At 45.6% G+C, this 18,495-nt stretch overlaps 1 protein-coding gene across 1 annotated transcript in view; it reads right to left on the bottom strand.

The window, feature by feature from the left end:
* mrps18a (mitochondrial ribosomal protein S18A) overlaps positions 1–16,960 on the bottom strand; it is an 85,762-nt gene extending 68,802 nt beyond the window's left edge. The window contains exons 1-3 of the mRNA XM_078212222.1: positions 16,754–16,960; positions 13,214–13,245; positions 9,431–9,538 (exon numbers count right to left, since the gene is read on the bottom strand). Coding sequence (XP_078068348.1) covers positions 9,431–9,538; positions 13,214–13,245; positions 16,754–16,907 — 294 coding nt within the window. The 5' untranslated portion in view covers positions 16,908–16,960. The remainder of the gene's footprint in view (positions 1–9,430; positions 9,539–13,213; positions 13,246–16,753) is intronic.
* Positions 16,961–18,495: the final 1,535 nt, after the last annotated feature.

Raw genomic sequence — 18,495 nt, 5'->3', positions numbered from 1 at the left:
CAAACAAGTGTTTATTTCGTAGCAATAATCGAGGCCTTTTCAACCATACTTTGGCACACTTACCCGATCACCTTCACCTCCCTGCCAAACCTGGCCCACGAGATTCTGAATCAGGAAATCACACCCTTCACTGCATTATTTTGAACGCAGACAGTTTTCTTTCTTTGGATATACTTACGATCCCCTTCATTCTGAACTCCACTACCGATTACAGACCACCACTGCCTGGAGTTCAGTGACACAGCAATTTCAGCAGACCTCTGTCAAAGGAAATTCCTCGCGTTTTAGGCGACATACTGACACCTGCCTCTGCAAGCTCGCCGGCCAGCTCGGCAATTCTTGTTTTTAATTAAGACAATTTCGGAGCTCAGTGAGTGAAATACTAATTTAATTTAAAAACCAAGGGAAGCCCAGCACCCACTACTTGAACGAGGAAACAGCTCCCATTGTTCGCCGCACTGACTTTGCATTCAGCGCTGCTGCATTCTTGGGACCAGGCCAACTTCAGCTGGACAAGAAATTTCTAAAGGCTCCAAAATTCCAGAGTTGGAGGTAAATATTGATTATGCAGCTGAGCCTTTCTTAAAGTGTAACGATAGCTTAAACAGGTGAAGGGAGGAGGGGAAATCTGTAATCCGTAAATAAAGCAACAATTGGCTTACTTGGGGTGTTTTAACTGGATTCTGTTTCAGGACCACACCAGTGTACTGTCTTCGGGCAGCCTATTTCTGCAGGCATGCTGGATTCTTACACAATCACATGGGCTTCTTCTGTTTGCACTGTTAAGATTAGGCTCCTAATCCCTCGGCTATAGAAGGTTAAGAGGTGACCTAATTAAGCTGTTTAATATGATTGAAAGAGCTGATAGAGAGGACGGAGAGGAATCATTCCTTCTGGGGATCGGAGACCAATGAGGGGGGGGAACGAAAATCTTTAACGTTTGAGCTTGGCTGTTCAGGGGTGAAGTCAGGAATCACTGAGTCACACAAGGGGTAGCGAAAATCGAGAAAGCTCTCCCCCTAATAAAGTCATTGAGGTTTGGGACAATTGACTGAGATTTCTGTTGGATAAGGGTATTATGGGGTATGCAATCAAGATAGGAAAACAGGACTTAACAAATAGAGCAACCATGATTGTGTTAAATATCAATAAAGGGGCTAAATTCCTGTTCTAATTTGCCTTATCCTTACAGCCGGATCGGGTTTATGATGCTGCTGAGGTAGGTGAGCTGGACCTGTTTCTGTTACAAAGAGCAGGTAGCAGACAAGCTAATCTGCCGCTCACTATGGGGCAAAAGACACCCAAATTGTTTTGCTACTCCGAACCATAAAACCACAGGAGGAGATCACTCAGCCCAGTATTCTTTCACCCTTCCCCTTGGGTCTATTATACAGACAAAGTGAATCCTTGCTGCTCCCTAACTCGAATCTACGATATTGACACAGTGGGAGAGAGCTGCCCCCGCCAGAAATCTGAGACAAAGGCACACTGGGGTCACTCCACCCACAGTTTGTGACATTGGCTCAGTTGGCAGTGCACACAGATCCCAGCCAGAAGGTTGTGAGCCGAAGTCCTGCTCGAGAGACTTGAGCATGAGATCCAAATTGACACTTGTGCAGTACTGAGGGAGTACTGTACTGTCGGAGGTGCTATTAACATGAGGTCTTTGTTGCTCTCTCAGGTGGATATTAAAAATCCCAAACCACAATTTCAAAAGAAATAGCGGGAGAATTATCCCTGGCATCCTGGTCATATTAATAGAATCCCTGTCGTGCAGATGGAGGCCATTTGGCCCATCGAGTCTGCACAGACTCTCCGACAGAGCATCTTACGCAGACCCACCTTCCTGGTCCATCCCTGTATCCCCGCACATTTACCATCTAATCTGCACACTAAGGAACAATTTAGCACGGCCAATCCACTGAACCTGCATACATTTGCACATCCTTGAAAAAATTGAAAGCTTCAAGTTTTTAGGTGTCCAGATCACCAACAACCTGTCCTGGTCCCTCCATGCCGACACTATAGTTAAGAAAGCCCTCCAACGCCTCTACTTTCTCAGAAGACCAAGGAAATTTGGCATGTCAGCTACGACTCTCACCAACTTTTACAGATGCACCATAGAAAGCATTCTTTTTGGTTGCATCACAGCTTGGTATGGCTCCTGCTCTGCCCAAGACCGCAAGACCTACAAAAGGTTGTGAATGAAGCCTAATCCATCACGCAAACCAGCCTCCCATCCATTGATTCTGTCTACACTTCCCGCTGCCTCAGCAAAGCAGCCAGCATAATTAAGGACCCCTGACATTCTCTCTTCCACCTTCTTTCGTTGGGAAAAAGATACAAAAGTCTGAGGTCACGTACCAACCAACACAAGAACAGCTTCTTGTCACTTTTGAATGGACCTACCTCGCACTATGTTGATCTTTCTCTACACCCTAGCTATGACTACATTCTGCATTCTCTCCTTTCCTTCTCTATGAACATTATGATTTGTCTGTATAGCGCACAAGAAACAATACTTTTCACTGTACGCTAATACATGTGACAATAATAACTCAAACCAATCAAATCCTTCAACCAACATCACACCATCTGCTCATTATAGTATTGCTGTTTGGACTGGATAGCCTCATACAGCTTACAATCTACCTGACAGTGGCTATTCACCTTACCAAAGATCAACTGCCCTCTGGTATCAATGTTAAATATCATCTAGATGGAAAGCTCTTTCACCTTAATCACCTCCCAATCCAGAAGTTCTCCCTCATATCCTGTTCAGCACCGCACCCTCAGAAAATATCACCACAACAGGACAATGATGCTCGTTCATCTCTCGGCTGTGTGTGAGTTATTACTGGTACAGCCAAACATGACAACAATTGCTTCTCTTTAAAGAATAATCCACTATATGAAATACTTCCAATGACAAACTAGTCGTGAGCATAGGTGAAGGTAAAATGGCAGCCGGGCTGAACTGGGCCAGAAGGAGAGGATGCAGGCAGTGTTTTGTGATTGAAAGGATATGGTGTGGGAAGCTCATCTTAAGCTCTACCATAGATAATGAGGAAAAGACTTGCATATCTATAATGACGTTTCCCCTCCCCCCTCAGGATAACTCAAAGCACTTCACAGCCGACAAAGTGTTTTTGAAGTTTGGTCAAAAATACAAAACGTGGCAGCAAATTTGATAAACGAGGTGGCAAGGTCCCAATACAAAACCAACAATAATAACAAGATAATGGCTGCGATTTTCCAGCTGAGTCACACCTGGCGCAGCTCGTGTTAGGGCAGAGCGGGGGCGGGGAAGCGCGGGTGATAGGTTCACGAGTTCAGCGCCGGTGCAAAACCCCATTGCAACCCTCCCAACCACTTTAAACATTTCAAATACTCAGGGCCACACCGGTTGATCAGTGTGACGAGCCGGGAAAACCGTGGGTGAGGGTAAAATCCGATTCGCACCTTTGCCGGCAAGATCGGCTTCGTGCCCGAAAACGGCGTGTTCCTGCACGGCATCTTCCGGCCTCCTGTAATCTTCTCCCTCGCTGGCATGAAGTCATACCGGCAATCTCCACCAGCAGAGACCAGGCACCAAGGCCACACCAGGGGGATGGGAGGCCACTGAAGCCCCCTGGTGGTCGGGGGCATGGCTGGGCATTGCACACTGGACACTATGGCAGTGCCTAATTGGGTACCATACACGTGCCAGGGCAGTGCCAGTGTGTTCGGGCCTGAGTGAGGGTGGGGCTATGCAAAGGTATCTGCGGAGAGAGAAACAGAGTTAATGTGTCATGGCTGTATGACTTCTTCAGAGCTCTGTTAACTGTTTCTCTCTCCACAGATGCTGCCAGTCCTGTTGAGTTTTTCTAGCATTTTCTGTTTTTCTTTCAGATTTCTGACATATTTTGTTTTTAATTAATGTTTCAGGATTTGGTTAAGGGAACAATATTGATCAGGATACCTGGAGAACTGCCCAGATCTCTTTCAAATAGTGGCGGGAGATATTTTACATCCACAGATGGGGCCTCAGTTTAACATCATCTTATTGAAAGATGGCACCTCCAACAGTACAGCACTCCCTTGGCACTGCAGTGGGAGGTCAGCCTAGATTACATGCTCATGTTTCATACTCCGATGGATACGTTATGCAGCAGGCAACAGAGAAGTTGCAGGCTGCAGAACCATTGAACGGAAAAATCAGTCGCTTATAAGTCACTAAACTGGAAATGAGAAACAAATTATACTATTCTGCTCCACAAGTACTCAGTGTACTTTTCCAACACACCCAGGTGCCTGCTAAAAGGAATGCACAACAAACTTCCTGTGGTATGACAAAGCAGTGCAGGACAGCACGTATCTCGAGTGCAACACGTTCACCAGGTCCCACCACTCCTCATTGATCAATTACTAAACTATACCACTCTCAGTCGACAAGCGCAGTGTTGTTTCCAGTCTCTGTTCAACATTATAATTAAGTTAAAGTTTATTTATTAGTGTCATAGGTAGGCTTACATTAACACTGCAATGAAGTTACTGTGAAAATCCCCTAGTCGCCACACTCTAGCGCGTGTTCGGATACACTGAGGGAGAATTTAGCGTGGCTGATCAACCTAACCAGCACGTCTTTTGGACTGTGGGAGGAAACCAGAGCACCCGGAGACACGGGGAGAACGTGCAAACTTCGCAGTGACCCAAGGCCAGAATTGAACCTGGATCTCTGGCTCTGTGAGGCAGCAGTGCTAAACACTGCGCCACCGTGTAGATGATACGTGGGACATTACCTCACATTCTGTACACGAGGATAAACACAAGCTACCGACCCCCTCCAATTCCTCACACACGTTATTCCGTAGGAGCTTTTGTATAATCAAATACTGATATCAGTAGATATTAAACAACAGTAACTAAATCAAGCTTTTAAAGATGCTTCACAGGGACATTAATAGAAATCTGACACCAAGACACATCAGGATTTAGGGAATAGTGGCATAGTGATATTGTCACTGGATGAGTAACCCAGAGAGAGACCCGAGTAATGCTCTGGTAATGCCCGGGTTCAAATTCCACCATGGCAGATGGTGAAATTTAGAAGTTTAAAGTTTACTTTTTGCCACAAGTAGGCTTACATTAATGCTGCAATGAAGTTACTGTGAAAATCCCCTCGTCGCCATACTCCGGCGCCTGTTCAGGTACACTGAGGGAGAATTTAGCACGGCCAACCCACCTAACCAGCACATCTTTCGGATTGTGGGAGGAAACCGGAGCACCCGGAGGAAACCCACGCAGACACGGGGAGAACATGCAAACTCCGCACAGACAGTGACCCAAGCCGGGAATCGAACCCGGGTCCCTGGTGCTGTGAGGCAGCAGTGCTAACCACTGTGCCACCATGAATTCAATATAAAATCTGGAATTAAAAGTCTAATGATGACCATGAAACTATTGTTGATCAGGATTTATTAAGACAAGTGAGCACAGGTTTGGTCAAAGAAGTAGACGGTTAAAGTCCAACAGGTTTATTTGGTATCACGTGCTTTCGGAGCGCTGCTCCTTCATCAGGTGAGTGATACCAAATAAACCTGTTGGACTTTAACCTGGTGTTGTGAGACTTCTTACTGTGCCCACCCCAGTCCAACGCCGGCATCTCCACATCAAAGAAGTAGAAAGCAGAGAGAGAAATGGAAAGGCCAAATGGTTTAGGAGCTGCACTCCAGAGCCTAGGGCATCTCAATGCACTTCCCAAAATGACAGACATGCACATATAAAGCTATCACGCTGTTGATAAATGGTCGTGACCATTATGGAGGCAAATGCAACAACAAAGCTTCCTTAAAGCAGACACAGGATGATCGAGTGGTCAACGTGATTTATTTATTTTGATTGTCACTGGTCGTGAGAAAAGTTTTTTTGCCAGTATATCGGGCAGACATGCTGTTGTTCCTCTTGCTGCTGCCACAGCACCTTTCAGCCTCCACGTCAGCAGGGCCTGCGATTAACTCAGAATAAATTAGCACTTCTGTTTTGGCTCACTGTATTTGCAGCAGTCTTCTGAGCAGAGCAATGAGTGAACTCTGCATTCTTAGCCGCGACGTGATGCTTGTGCGATTGTCAGCCAAGTCTCTGCTGGGTCTGGTCAATAAATACTTGGAAAGACGTGCAAAAGGTCTGTTTTAGACTAACAGAACCAGTTTTGAGGGCAGAGATGCGTTGGCAGGGGGAATGACTGTGCAAAATCATGCGGATTTGGGTGTCCAACAAAATCATAGAAGGATTACAGCACAGAATGAGGCCATTCCATCCATCTTGTCCCTTTGCAAGATCAATTCAGCTAGGCGTCACTTCACCTGACGAAGGAGCAGTGCTCCGAAAGCTTGTGACTTCAGATAAACCTGTTGGGCCATAACCTGGTGTCGTGTGACCTCTCATCCTGTCCACCACATTCTTAGGCAGTGCAGTCGAAATCCTAACTATTTACTGTGAGAAAAAGGTTTTCCTCCTGCCATGTTACACATGTAACTCATGAAAGCTGCCAAGTCTGCATCATTGGTTTTTAGGGGAGGCAGTAACAAAGTGCTATTGTCTCTCAACTAGTGATCCAGAGACCCAGGGCAATGATCTGGGGTCCTGGGTTTGAATCCCGCCACTGCAGATGGTGAGATTGAACTCAATAAAAATCTGTAATTAAGAACCTACTAATGACCATGAAATGATTGTTGTAAAAACCCATCTGGTTCACTAATGCCCTTTAGTGAAGGAAATCTGCCATCCTTACGGGTCTGGCCTGTATATCACTCCAGGTCCACAGCAATGTGGTTGACTCTTAACTGTCCCTTCAAGGGCACAGTAAGAGTTTTAACAACACCAGGTTAAAGTCCAACAGGTTTATTTGGTAGCAAATGCCATTAGCTTTCGGAGCGCTGCTCCTTCGTCAGATGGAGTGAAACTCTGCTCTCAAACAGGGTACAGAGACACAAAATCAAGTTGCAGAATACTGATTAGAATGCGAATCCCTACAGCCAACCAGGTCTTAAAGGTACAGACAATGTGGGTGGAGGGAGCATTAAGCACAGGTTAAAGAGATGTGTATTGTCTCCAGACAGGACAGCCAGTGAGATTCTGCAAGTCCAGGAGGCAAGCTGTGGGGTTACTGATAGTGTGACATAAATCCAACAATATGACATAAATCCTTCAAGGGCAAGCAGGGGTGGTCAATAAATGCTGGTCCAGCCAGCACACACGCATCCCATGGAGGAATAAAAACAAAAAGGTGATGATTGAATGGAAAGTCAATTCTGATTGGGCGAGGCATTGCTGTGGAAAAAGCAACGTGAAACTATAGGATGCCCAAGCTCCAAGGTAAGGCGGCCTTGGCCAATCAGCACCCTTTCTCTCCTGTAGTGTAAATTAGTGTGATTGTTTAAAATATGGCATTCTTGTGTTTGCCCTGTTGAGTTCAAGATGGAAAACTTATCGACAAAGGATAGTCAGAAGCTTTTTTCCAGGGTGTAAGTCAATTACTAGGGGCCTGGGTTTAAGGTGCGAGGGGCAAGGTTTAAAGGAGATGTGTAGAACATAGAACATAGAACAGTACAGCACAGCACAGAACAGGCCCTTCGGCCCACGATGTTGTGCCGAGCTTTATCTGAAACCAAGATCAAGCTATCCCACTCCCTATCATCCTGGTGTGCTCCATGTGCCTATCCAATAACCGCTTAAATGTTTCTAAAGTGTCTGACTCCACTATCACTGCAGGCAGTCCATTCCACACCCCAACCACTCTCTGCGTAAAGAACCTACCTCTGATATCCGCCCTGTATCTCCCACCACGAACCCTATAGTTATGCAATTCTTTTTACACAGAGGGTGGTGGGTGCCTGGAACTCGCTGCCGGGGGAGGTAGTGGAAGCAGATACGATAGTGACTTTAAAGGGGGGTCTGGACAAATACATGAATAGGATGGGAATAGAGGGATATGGTAACCGGTGTTAGAATGTAACCAGTGACAACTTTGTATTGGATGTAATGTGACCAATGGGAACAAGATATGATAGGACAGCTAAATTGGCTATGCACACTGACAAGACCAGATGGGAGCTATACTGTCCTAGAGCTCAGTAATATGTTGAAGCGCGCCACAGTCAGAGAGATCTAGCAGGCTAATAAAACACTAAAAAAGTTAAAATTAGAGGTGTGTGTAATTAAATTCCCAACACTCGGAGAACCGGAAGATATGAAATTGGTTGTGTTTAGTGATGCTTCACATGCCAATCTACCAGATGGACATTCAGGCGGTGCTTTTCCTTCCTTACCTCCCAGGAATATTATTAATCACACAACCCATTTACCACCAAGTTCCCATTCTCACACCCCCCATTCACCACCAAGCTCCAGTTCTCACCCCCCCCCCCATTCACCACCAAGCTCCAATTCTCACCCCCCCCCATTCACCACCAAGCTCCAATTCTCACACCCCCCATTCACCACCAAGCTCCAATTCTCACCCCCCCCCCCATTCACCACCAAGCTCCAATTCTCACACCCCCCATTCACCACCAAGCTCCAATTCTCACACCCCCCATTCACCACCAAGCTCCAATTCTCACACCCCCCATTCACCACCAAGCTCCAATTCTCACCCCCCCCCCCATTCACCACCAAGCTCCAATTCTCACACCCCCCATTCACCACCAAGCTCCAGTTCTCACCCCCCCCCCCATTCACCACCAAGCTCCAATTCTCACCCCCCCCATTCACCACCAAGCTCCAATTCTCACCCCCCCCCATTCACCACCAAGCTCCAGTTCTCACCCCCCCCCCCCCCCCATTCACCACCAAGCTCCAATTCTCACACACCCCATTCACCACCAAGTTCCCATTCTCACACCTCCCATTTTCCACCAAGGTACAAAGTAGAAGGTCTGTTGTGTGTTCATGCTCAAGAGCTTGAGACTACCCAAAGTCAGAGCTTACTACTGTATTCCTCACATAATTAATCACAGCACAATAACAGGCCATGCAGCCCAGCTAGCTTAAGCTGGTGTTTACACTCCTCAAGAAACTCCTGCCACCAACTTCATCTCACCCCATCTGCATGGCTTGCTATATTTTTTTGCCTCATATATTTAACTTGGGGTGAATGGGGTCAACGGTTATGGGGAAAAAGCAGGATTAGGCTATTGAGTTAGATGATCAGCCATGATCGTAATGAATGGCGGAGCAGGCTCGAAGGGCCAAATGGCCTCCTCCTGCACCTATCTTCCATGTTTCTATGTTAACTAACTTTCCTTTAAAGGCAGAGATACTGTTCTTCTCAAATGCTCCAAAAGGCAGAGAGCTCCACTTTTTAACCACTCTCTGGGTGGTTGTAAAAATGAAATCCGTTCACTGAAACATTACACAAATGGATAATTCCTGAATGCAGTCTACTTACTGTGTAGGTATATTTATGTTTCAGGTTCCATCTGCAGATCGGACACTGCCCTGAAGGATTTGGAGGTTCAGAAGCCACTGGGGGATTCTCGGCTTTCTTTCCTTCAATCTGAAAGGAGAATTAATGAGTGTGACCATTAAAAAGGTGAGGGTAACAGTTCCACTGGTCAGTAACAATGCTGAGTTCAAAGGCCTGCTCCAATATAACTGAAATGTGCCCAACCGCCAAGGAAGCAAAGAAACAACAATGGACAAAAGATAGTCTTGCCACCACAATCCTAAAGTTCTGAATGTGACTTTTCAGCAATTCTTGTGCCCGAGAGGCTTAGGAGTTACAGCCGATTCTCCAAACTCACCGCACCAGTACATAAAAGGCACAAGAACAAGAATAAAAGGCACAAAAACATAGTTCTTAGGAGTGGCAATGGATCATTCAGCTCCATCATCCAATAAGATTATGGGCAATCTGGTTCTGGCCTCGATTCCACTTTCCTGTCTGCACCCATAATCCATGACTCCACTTGTCCATCAAAAACCTGTCCAACTCTGCCTTGAATTAATTCAATGACGCAGCCCCACTGCTTTCTTCAAAAGAGAATTGCACATATTAACTATCCTCAAGAGAAAAAAGTTCCCTCATCTCCATCTTAAAAGGGAGACTTCTTATTCCTAAACTGTGTCCTCTAGTTCTAGTCTCTGCCACAATTAAAAACATCTGCCGGGTGTCAAATCCCCTCAGGATCTTACGTTTCAATAAGGTCACATCTCATTCTTCTAAACCCCAATGAGTCTCGGCCCAACTTGTTAACCGCCCTTCACAGGATAAGCCCTTCATCCCAGGAATGAGTTAGGTGAATCTATTCTGTACTGCTTCTAACACAATGATATCAATTTTTTCAAATAGAGAGACCAAAGCAGTACACAGGACTCCAGATGGGGTCTGTACCCCCAGTACAGCTACAGTAAAACTTCCCTACTTTTATATTTCATTCTGAAAAAGTGCCATACAGAATCTAAGAGCTAACTTTCTCTCATACTCTGATAAAAACTCGTATTTACAGAAACATTTCCGCAAACTAAATTGGAGTGGAAGGAGGTGAGGAGCTAAAGATGTGGAAGGTCAACAGATGCTCTTTAGAGGTTAGTGAAAAGTTGTTGGAATGGCAATGCCAGTTTTAGATGCTATCAGACAAAAAGGTGAAGGCCACGGACTGCATCCAGAAGAGACTCCACATGATTCCAAGGATGAGGGGCTTTAGTTAATGGAAGACACTAGAAAAACTGGGACCCTTGTCAGAATTCATAGAATCATACAGTGCAGATGATGCCCTTCAGTCCATCGCGTCGTCTTCTCTGCTCCAACGAAAACAGCCCAAGCCTATCCAACCTCTTTTCATAACTTAAATGTTCCATCCCAGGCAGCATCCTGGTGAATGTCCTCTGCACCCCTTCCAGTGCGATCACATCCTTCCTATAATGTGGCGACCAGAACTGCACAAGTATTCCAGCTGTGGCCTCACCAACGTTCGATACAACTCCAACATGACTTCCCTGCTTTTGTAATCTATGCCTCGATTGATAAAGGCCAGTGTCCCAGAAGCCTTTTAACCACCCCACTGACTTGCCCTTCCGCCTTCAGAGATCTGTGGACAAACAGGCCAAGGTCCCTTTGTTCCACAGAACTTCCTGGTGTCATGCTGTTCATTGAATATTTCCTTGTCAAATTACTCCTTTCAAAGTGTATCACTTCACACTTTTCAGGGTTAAATTCCATCTGCCACTTATCTGTCCATTTGACCATTCCATCTATATCATCTTGTAGCCCAAGGCACTCAGCTTCCAAAATGAGAAAGGTAAGAGGCGATCTGACCTAGGTAAGCAAAACGATGAGAGGTTTTCTTTCAGTTGGAAGGACTGGTCAGCGAATCTGTATCTGAAGGGAATAAACTGAAGATCATGATCCCTTTTTGGGCAAGGGAATTACGGGTTACGGAATCAAGATGGGTAAGTGGAGTTAGGATATATGTTTGAGTGGCCTACACCTGTTCCTGTGACCAAACCAATGAAGTGAGAGGTAAGGAGGATAATTTATTTATTGGAACACGGAATACCCTACCAGAAAGAGCAGTGGAAACAGAATTCGTAACTGCTTCTAAAATTGGCAAAATAATTTAAAAATGGAAAGAGATGGGGAATGGAGCCTACTTGTGACACTAACAAATAAATAAACTTTAAAAGAATTCCGAAGAGCTGGTACATGCATGATAGAGCTAATGCCTTTATTTGTACTGTAATATTGTGTGTTCCTACAGTGGGGTTGCTGGGGGCGACTGAAGGGTCTTCTGAATTCCAATCTACCTTCTGCAACACAAGTAATTTGAAGAAGCCTTATGGCCTAATGCTTGAGATACTGTGGAGGAGCTGCACAGTGGCACAATGGTTAGCACTGCTGCCACACAATGCCAGGCTTCTGGGTCACTGTCTGTACGGAGTCTGCACATTCTCCCCATGTCTGCGTGGGTTTCCACCAGTTTCCTCCCACAGTCCGAAAGACTTGCTGGTTAAATGTACTAGCCATGCTAAATTCTCCCTCAGTGTGCCCGAACAGGCCCTGGAGTGTGGTGACTAGGGGATTTTCACAGTAACTTGTGACACTAAAAGATATATACAAAAAATATTAAAAATATATAAAATATAAAAAGAGTAAAATGTGAATTAAGTCTGAGTTCACTATCAAACGCAGTTCCTTTTCCCTTTATTCTTCTCTCCATCAGTATTTCAAGCAATGCAGAATTATAACTTCAAGATTCACAATCCACTATGTCCAGGGGACCCGAAACAGTTCCCGCTGCATCTGCTGCTGCCTCATCGCCTGATCTTGGATTTCAGCAATATTCTCCCTGAATTTAGCAGATGGTAGAATTTGAATTCAAAAGAAAACCTGGAATTAAGAGTCAGCAAAATGGGATTAGGACAGGAAAATGGACCTCTGGTGGAAGATCAACCGTCTTAGTGAACAGCGGAATAGACATGAGGGATTGTGTGGCCCAGTCCTCCTGTTTCTTAAGTTCTTATGTTTCCTGCATCTTCAGTGATTTGAAATGTAGACTACTTCCAGGGGAGGCGATGGCCTCGTGGTATTATCACTAGACCATTAATCCAAAAACTCAGCTAATGTTCTGGGGATCTGGGTTCGAATCCCACCGTGGCAGCTGGTGGAATTTAAATTCAATTTTAAAAATCTGGAAGTAAGAATCGATTGATGACCATGAAACTATTGTAGATTGTCGGAAAAACCCATCTGGTTCACTAATGTCATTTAGAGAAGGATATCCGCCATCCTTAACTGGTCTGGCCTACATGTGACTCCAGACCCACAGCAATGTGGTTGACTCCCAATTTCCCTCAGAAATGGCCAAGTGAGCCACTCAGTTCAAGGGCAACTAGGGATGGGCAACAACATGGGTGTTGCTGGCCCAGCCAGCAATGCCCATGTCCCATAAAATAAAATTTTATCCAGGAATCAAAATAGTACAACTCTTTAACCTTCCTTCGTTTCCCCTACCCCATTTCAATCTGTGATTATAAATGTCTGATTCTTCACCCAGGTTTCGTAATTGAGAGAAATTAAGGACCTCCTCCTCTAGAGCTAGATATTATACTCAGACGGTGATTTTTCTTGGTGTGGTGGCTCAGTTCTGTGGTAATTGGCTGTCTTCTGCTTGCACGGTTCAGTCACTGCACATTTTTAGGTTGGATGAGACGCTGAGGAAGCCGGACTCACCATTGTGGTCTGTCCATCCTGGATCCTTATAACTGCAAAGCAAAGAAATGGCATTGTTTGAAAACCAATATCTACCAAATGGAAACTACATAAAACCCCATCATATCATACACTCTAGGCTCTTTATAGAACTGCCAATGGCAAAAGAAGTCTGATATACAATTCCAAGGCAAAATGTAGGGGAGTCTAAAACTGGATGGCATAGGTTTAAGGTGAGAGGGGAGAGATACAAAAGGGTCCAGAGGGACAATTTTTTTCACACAGAGGGTGGTGAGTGTCTGGAACAAGCTGCCAGAGGTAGTAGTAGAGGCGGGTACAATTTTGTCTTTTAAAAAGCATTTAGACAGTTACATGGGTATAAAGGGATAATGGGCTAAACGTGGGCAACTGGAAGGAGCTTAGTGGTTTATAAAAAGGGCAACATGGGCAAGTTGGGCCAAAGGACCTGTTTCCATGCTGTAAACCTCTAAGACTATCTCTTCATAGGGCCCTTATATTTGTCTGCTAAACTTTTAAAATGAACTAAAATCACACCTACACCCATTAAACCCCTCCAGATGAGAGCTGATTGAAACATGAAGACAAACTTTGTTGTGGGGACATGTTGCCTTTCATTATCAGACTGATTTGATTACCGTCCTTTTCTGGGTTTCTTCAAATCTCATGCTAACTTGTTTTCATTCTGATGACCATGATATTCTTGAACTGGTCGATAGCAGGTATAGAGTTAATCGCATTGAAACAGGCCATTCGGCCCAACAACACAAGCCTCCTCCCACCCCTCTTCATCTTACCCTATCCCCACACATTTCTGTCCCTTTCTCGTTCATGTGCTTGTTGGAAACTGCACCATCTAGTTATGCCTTGTCTTTTTAACTGTTTTAGTCCATTATATCTGTAATAACCAAAATTATCTTACCCGAGGTTCGAACCTAATCAACGTTAATCTGGATGTTGATTATAAAAACGATTGAACAACACAGGACTACTTGCGTGTCAAACAGTGGAAGCAGCATGCAACCAGCGATAAGCGACCCACAACTAACAGAACAGATCCAAGCTCTGCAGAACTGCCACATCTAGCTGTGAATGGTGGTGGACGATTAAACAATTCACTGGAGGAGGAGGCTCCACAAATATCCCCATCCTGAATGATAGGGAAGCCCACATCAGTGTGAAAGACAAGACTGAAGTATTTGCTACAATCTTCCACAGGATTGATTTCACATCATCAGCCTCGAGGGCCCCCAGCATCACAGATAGCAGTCTTCAGCCAATACAATTCATGAGATATCAAGAAACACAGAAGACACCGGATACTGCAAAGGAAATGGGCCCTGCAATGTTCCAGAAATAGCACTGAAGATTTGTACTCCAGAACCTTCCACACATCTAACGAAGCTCTTCCAGTATGGTTACAACACTGGCATCTACCTGACAGTGTGGAAAATTGTCCAGGATGCCCTGTGCACAAAAAAAGGACAAATCCAAACTGGACAATTATCATCAGTCTACTCTCAGTCATTACGTAATGGGAGTCAGCAACAGTGTTATGAAGGGTGACTTCTCGATCCACGTCTATATCATGAGCTTTAATTTTGCTCACTATTCTTTTGTGTGGGACCTTGTCAAAAGCCTTTTGAAAGTCCAGATACACAACATCCACTGGTTCACCCTTGTCCACTCTACTGGTCACATCCTCAAAAAATTCCAGAAGATTTGTCAAGCACAATTTCCCTTTAGTGAATCCATGCTGACTCGGACCAATCCTGTCACCGCTTTCCAAATGTTTAGTTATTACACCCTAAATAACTGACTCCAGCATTTTCCCTACTACCAGTATCAGGCTAACTGGTCTACAATTCCCCATTTTCTCTCTCCCTCCTTTTGTAAAAAGTGGGGTTACATTAGCTATCCTTCAATCCATTGGAACTCTCCCAGAGTCTATAGAATGCGGGAAAATGATCACCAATGCATCTGCTTTTTCTCGAGACACTTCCTTAAGTAATCTGGGATGCAGGACGTCAGGCTTAATGGGTTTTAATCCCAGCAATTACCCCAATACAATTTCCTCTGTCCCCTGGAATTTCTTGAAGGTTATGTGTGCCCTCCTTAGTGAACACAGTAAGAAGTCTCACAACACCAGGTTAAAGTCCAACAGGTTTATTTGGTAGCAAATACCGTAAGCTTTTGGAGCACAGCTCCTTCGTCAGATGGAGTGGAAATCTGCTCTCAAACAGTGCACAGACACAGAAATCAAGTTACAGAATACTAATTAGAATGCGAATCTCGACAGCCAGCCAGGTCTTAAAGGTACCAACAATGTGGGTGGAGGGAGCATTAAACACAGGTTAAAAAGATGTGTATTGTCTCCAGACAGAACAGCTAGTGAGATTCTGCAAGTCCAGGGGGCAAGCTGTGGGGGTTACTGATAATGTGACATAAATCCAACATCCCGGTTTAGGCCGTCCTCATGTGTGCGGAACTTGGCTATCAGTTTCTGCTCAGCGACTCTGCGCTGTCGTGTGTCGTGAAGGCCGCCTTGGAGAACACTATTCCTGATTTCCCTTGCTATCCATGATTGAACCACCTTCCCCATTGTACTCTTACGCCAGACAGAGATGTACAGTTGTTGAAGTTTATCCATGTGCTCTTTAAATATCCACTGTCAACCCTTTAATTATCCTTGTCAGCTTATCCTAGCCAATGCACATCTCATACCATCTAATGATGTGGAGTTGCCAGCGTTGGACTGGGGTAGGCACGATAAGTAGTCTCACAACACCAGGTTAAAGTGTGCCCTGGTGTTGAGTGACTCACTCGATGAAAGGGCAACGCTCTGAAAGCTCGTGCTAAAAAATTAAACCTGTTGGACTTTAACCTGATGGTGTGAGACTACTTACTGTGCATACCATCTAAGTTAGCTTTCCTTAAGTTCAGAATCCTAGTCCCAGACTTAACTATGTCATTCTCCATCTTAACAAAGAATTCTACCATATTATGGTCACTCTTTCCCAAACGATCTTGCACCACAAATGTTGCTAATTAATCCTCTCTCATTAAACAATACCTAGTGTAAATTGGCCTGCTCTCTAAATTGGTACATCGACATATTGGCCAAGAAAACCATCCCTTATACATTCCAGGAAATCCTCCTCCATCACATTGCTACCAGTTTGGTGAGCCCTATCAATAGGCATTGATGGGAAGAGGAGGAAAAGCCAAGCCTGATCACACACAATGGATTGGATTCTTTAACCTGTCAATCAAATCGCTCCAGGATGCCTGGACACGCCCCAAGCTGCTGTCAATCAGAGCCTGGCCCGCCCCACCTGTCAATCACAGAGCCCCGCCCCACATCGCTCTCAATCACTGAGCAACCCGCTCCCCCCTCCAGCCGCTGGCCCCGCCCCCACTCCCGCCGCTGGCCCCGCCCCCACTCCTGCCGCTGGCCCCGCCCTCTCACGCCCCGTACCCGGCGTCGCGCGTCAGAGCCGCGGGGCCTTCGTCTGGCTTCCCCCCATCCCTCCCCGCACTCACTTTCCCTCAGGCCTCGGGCTGGTACCAGCACCGCCGGAGCAAGCTGCAGTCGCGATCCGGTAACGGTATCTGGTGAAAAGCGCTGGCTGGAAAGCCAGAGAGAGGGGTTCTTGGCCGCCCGGCAAACAGAGCGCCAAGCGCCGATCGCCGCCATCTTCCCGCAGCCGGCCGGCCGGAAAGGACCAGTCACCCAGCACCCAGCACTTCCGGTCCCAGCTGTCAATCAAAGGCAGGCTCATTGCTGGAGCTGAATCAATTGTGGTCAATGCAATAGACAATAGAAGCCAATTGTACATTATTCACACATACCACCTTCTAAATATTACCTATCTTACATTGTAAAATTAATTATAAAACGCACCTGTAACCAAATCCAATGTTGAAGAGAGGAGAATGATGTGATTCGATTTATTATTGTCACACGTATTAGTATACAGTGAAAAGTATTATTACTTGTGCACTATACAGACAAAGCATACTGTTCATGGAAAAAAAGTAAAGTATCTTTTATTCGTCACAAATAAGACTTACATTAACACTGTAATGAAGTTACTGTGAAAATCCCCTAGTTTGCACATCCTCCTCGTGTCTGCGTGGGTTTCCTCCGGGTGCTCCGGTTTCCTCCCACAGTCCAAAGATGTGCAGGTTAGGTTGATTGGCCAGGTTAAAAATTGCCCCTTAGAGTTCTGAGATGCGTAGGTTAGCGGGTAAATATGTGGGGGTAGGGCCTGGGTGGGATTGTGGTCGGTGCAGACTCGATGGGCCGAATGGCCTCCTTCTGCACTGTAGGGTTTCTATGATTTCTATGATTTCTAGTCGCCACAGTTCGGCGCCTGTTCAGATCAATGCCCCGAACCAGCACGTCTTTCAGAATGTGGGAGGAAACCAGAGCACCCGGAGGCAACCCATGCAGACACAGAGAGAACTTCCAACTCCACACAGACAGTGATCCAAGTCAGGAATCGAACCCGGGTCTCTGGCGCTGTGAGGCAGCAGTGCTAACCACTGTGCCAGGAAAGGAGAGGGTGCAGAATGTAGTATTACAGCCATAGCTAGGGTGTAGAGAAAGATCAACTTAATGCGAGATAAGTCCATTCAAATGTCTGATGGCAACAGGGGAGAACATTAACTTTTAAGTTTATTTATTTGCGTCACAAGTAGGCTTACATTAACATTGCAGTGAAGTTATTGTGAAAATCCCTTAGTCATCACACTCTGGCTCCTGTTCGGGTACACTGAGGGAGAATTTAGCATGGCCAATGCACTTAACCAGCACGTCTGACTGTGGGAGGAAACCAGAGCACGGAGGAAGCCCACACAGACACGAGGAGAAAGTGCAGACTCCGCACAGAGGGTGACCCAAGCCGGGAATTAAACCCAAGTCCCTGATGCTGCGAGGCAGCAGTGCTAACCACCGTGCCACCATGTTGCCCAAAGAGTACATAGGGGAGAAGGAAAGGAGAGGGTGCGGAATATAGTGTTCGAGTCATAGCTAGTCATGAACCCGTCCAAGTTTTTCTTAAATGTTAAAAGTGACCCCGCATTTACCACTTTATCCGGCAGCTCATTCCACACTCCCACCACTCTCTGCGTGAAGAAGCCCCCCCTAATATTCCCTTTAAACTTTTCTCCTTTCACCCTTAACCCATGCCCTCTGGTTTTTTTCTGCCCTAGCCTCAGCGGAAAAAGCCTGCTTGCATTCACTCTATCTATACCCATCAAAATCTTATACACCTCTATCA

This window comes from Mustelus asterias, chromosome 5 (assembly GCF_964213995.1).
Source record: "Mustelus asterias chromosome 5, sMusAst1.hap1.1, whole genome shotgun sequence".
Classification (NCBI taxonomy): domain Eukaryota; kingdom Metazoa; phylum Chordata; class Chondrichthyes; order Carcharhiniformes; family Triakidae; genus Mustelus; species Mustelus asterias.
Note: the sequence above shows the minus strand (reverse complement) of the source record. Positions and strands in the feature narration are given on the sequence as shown.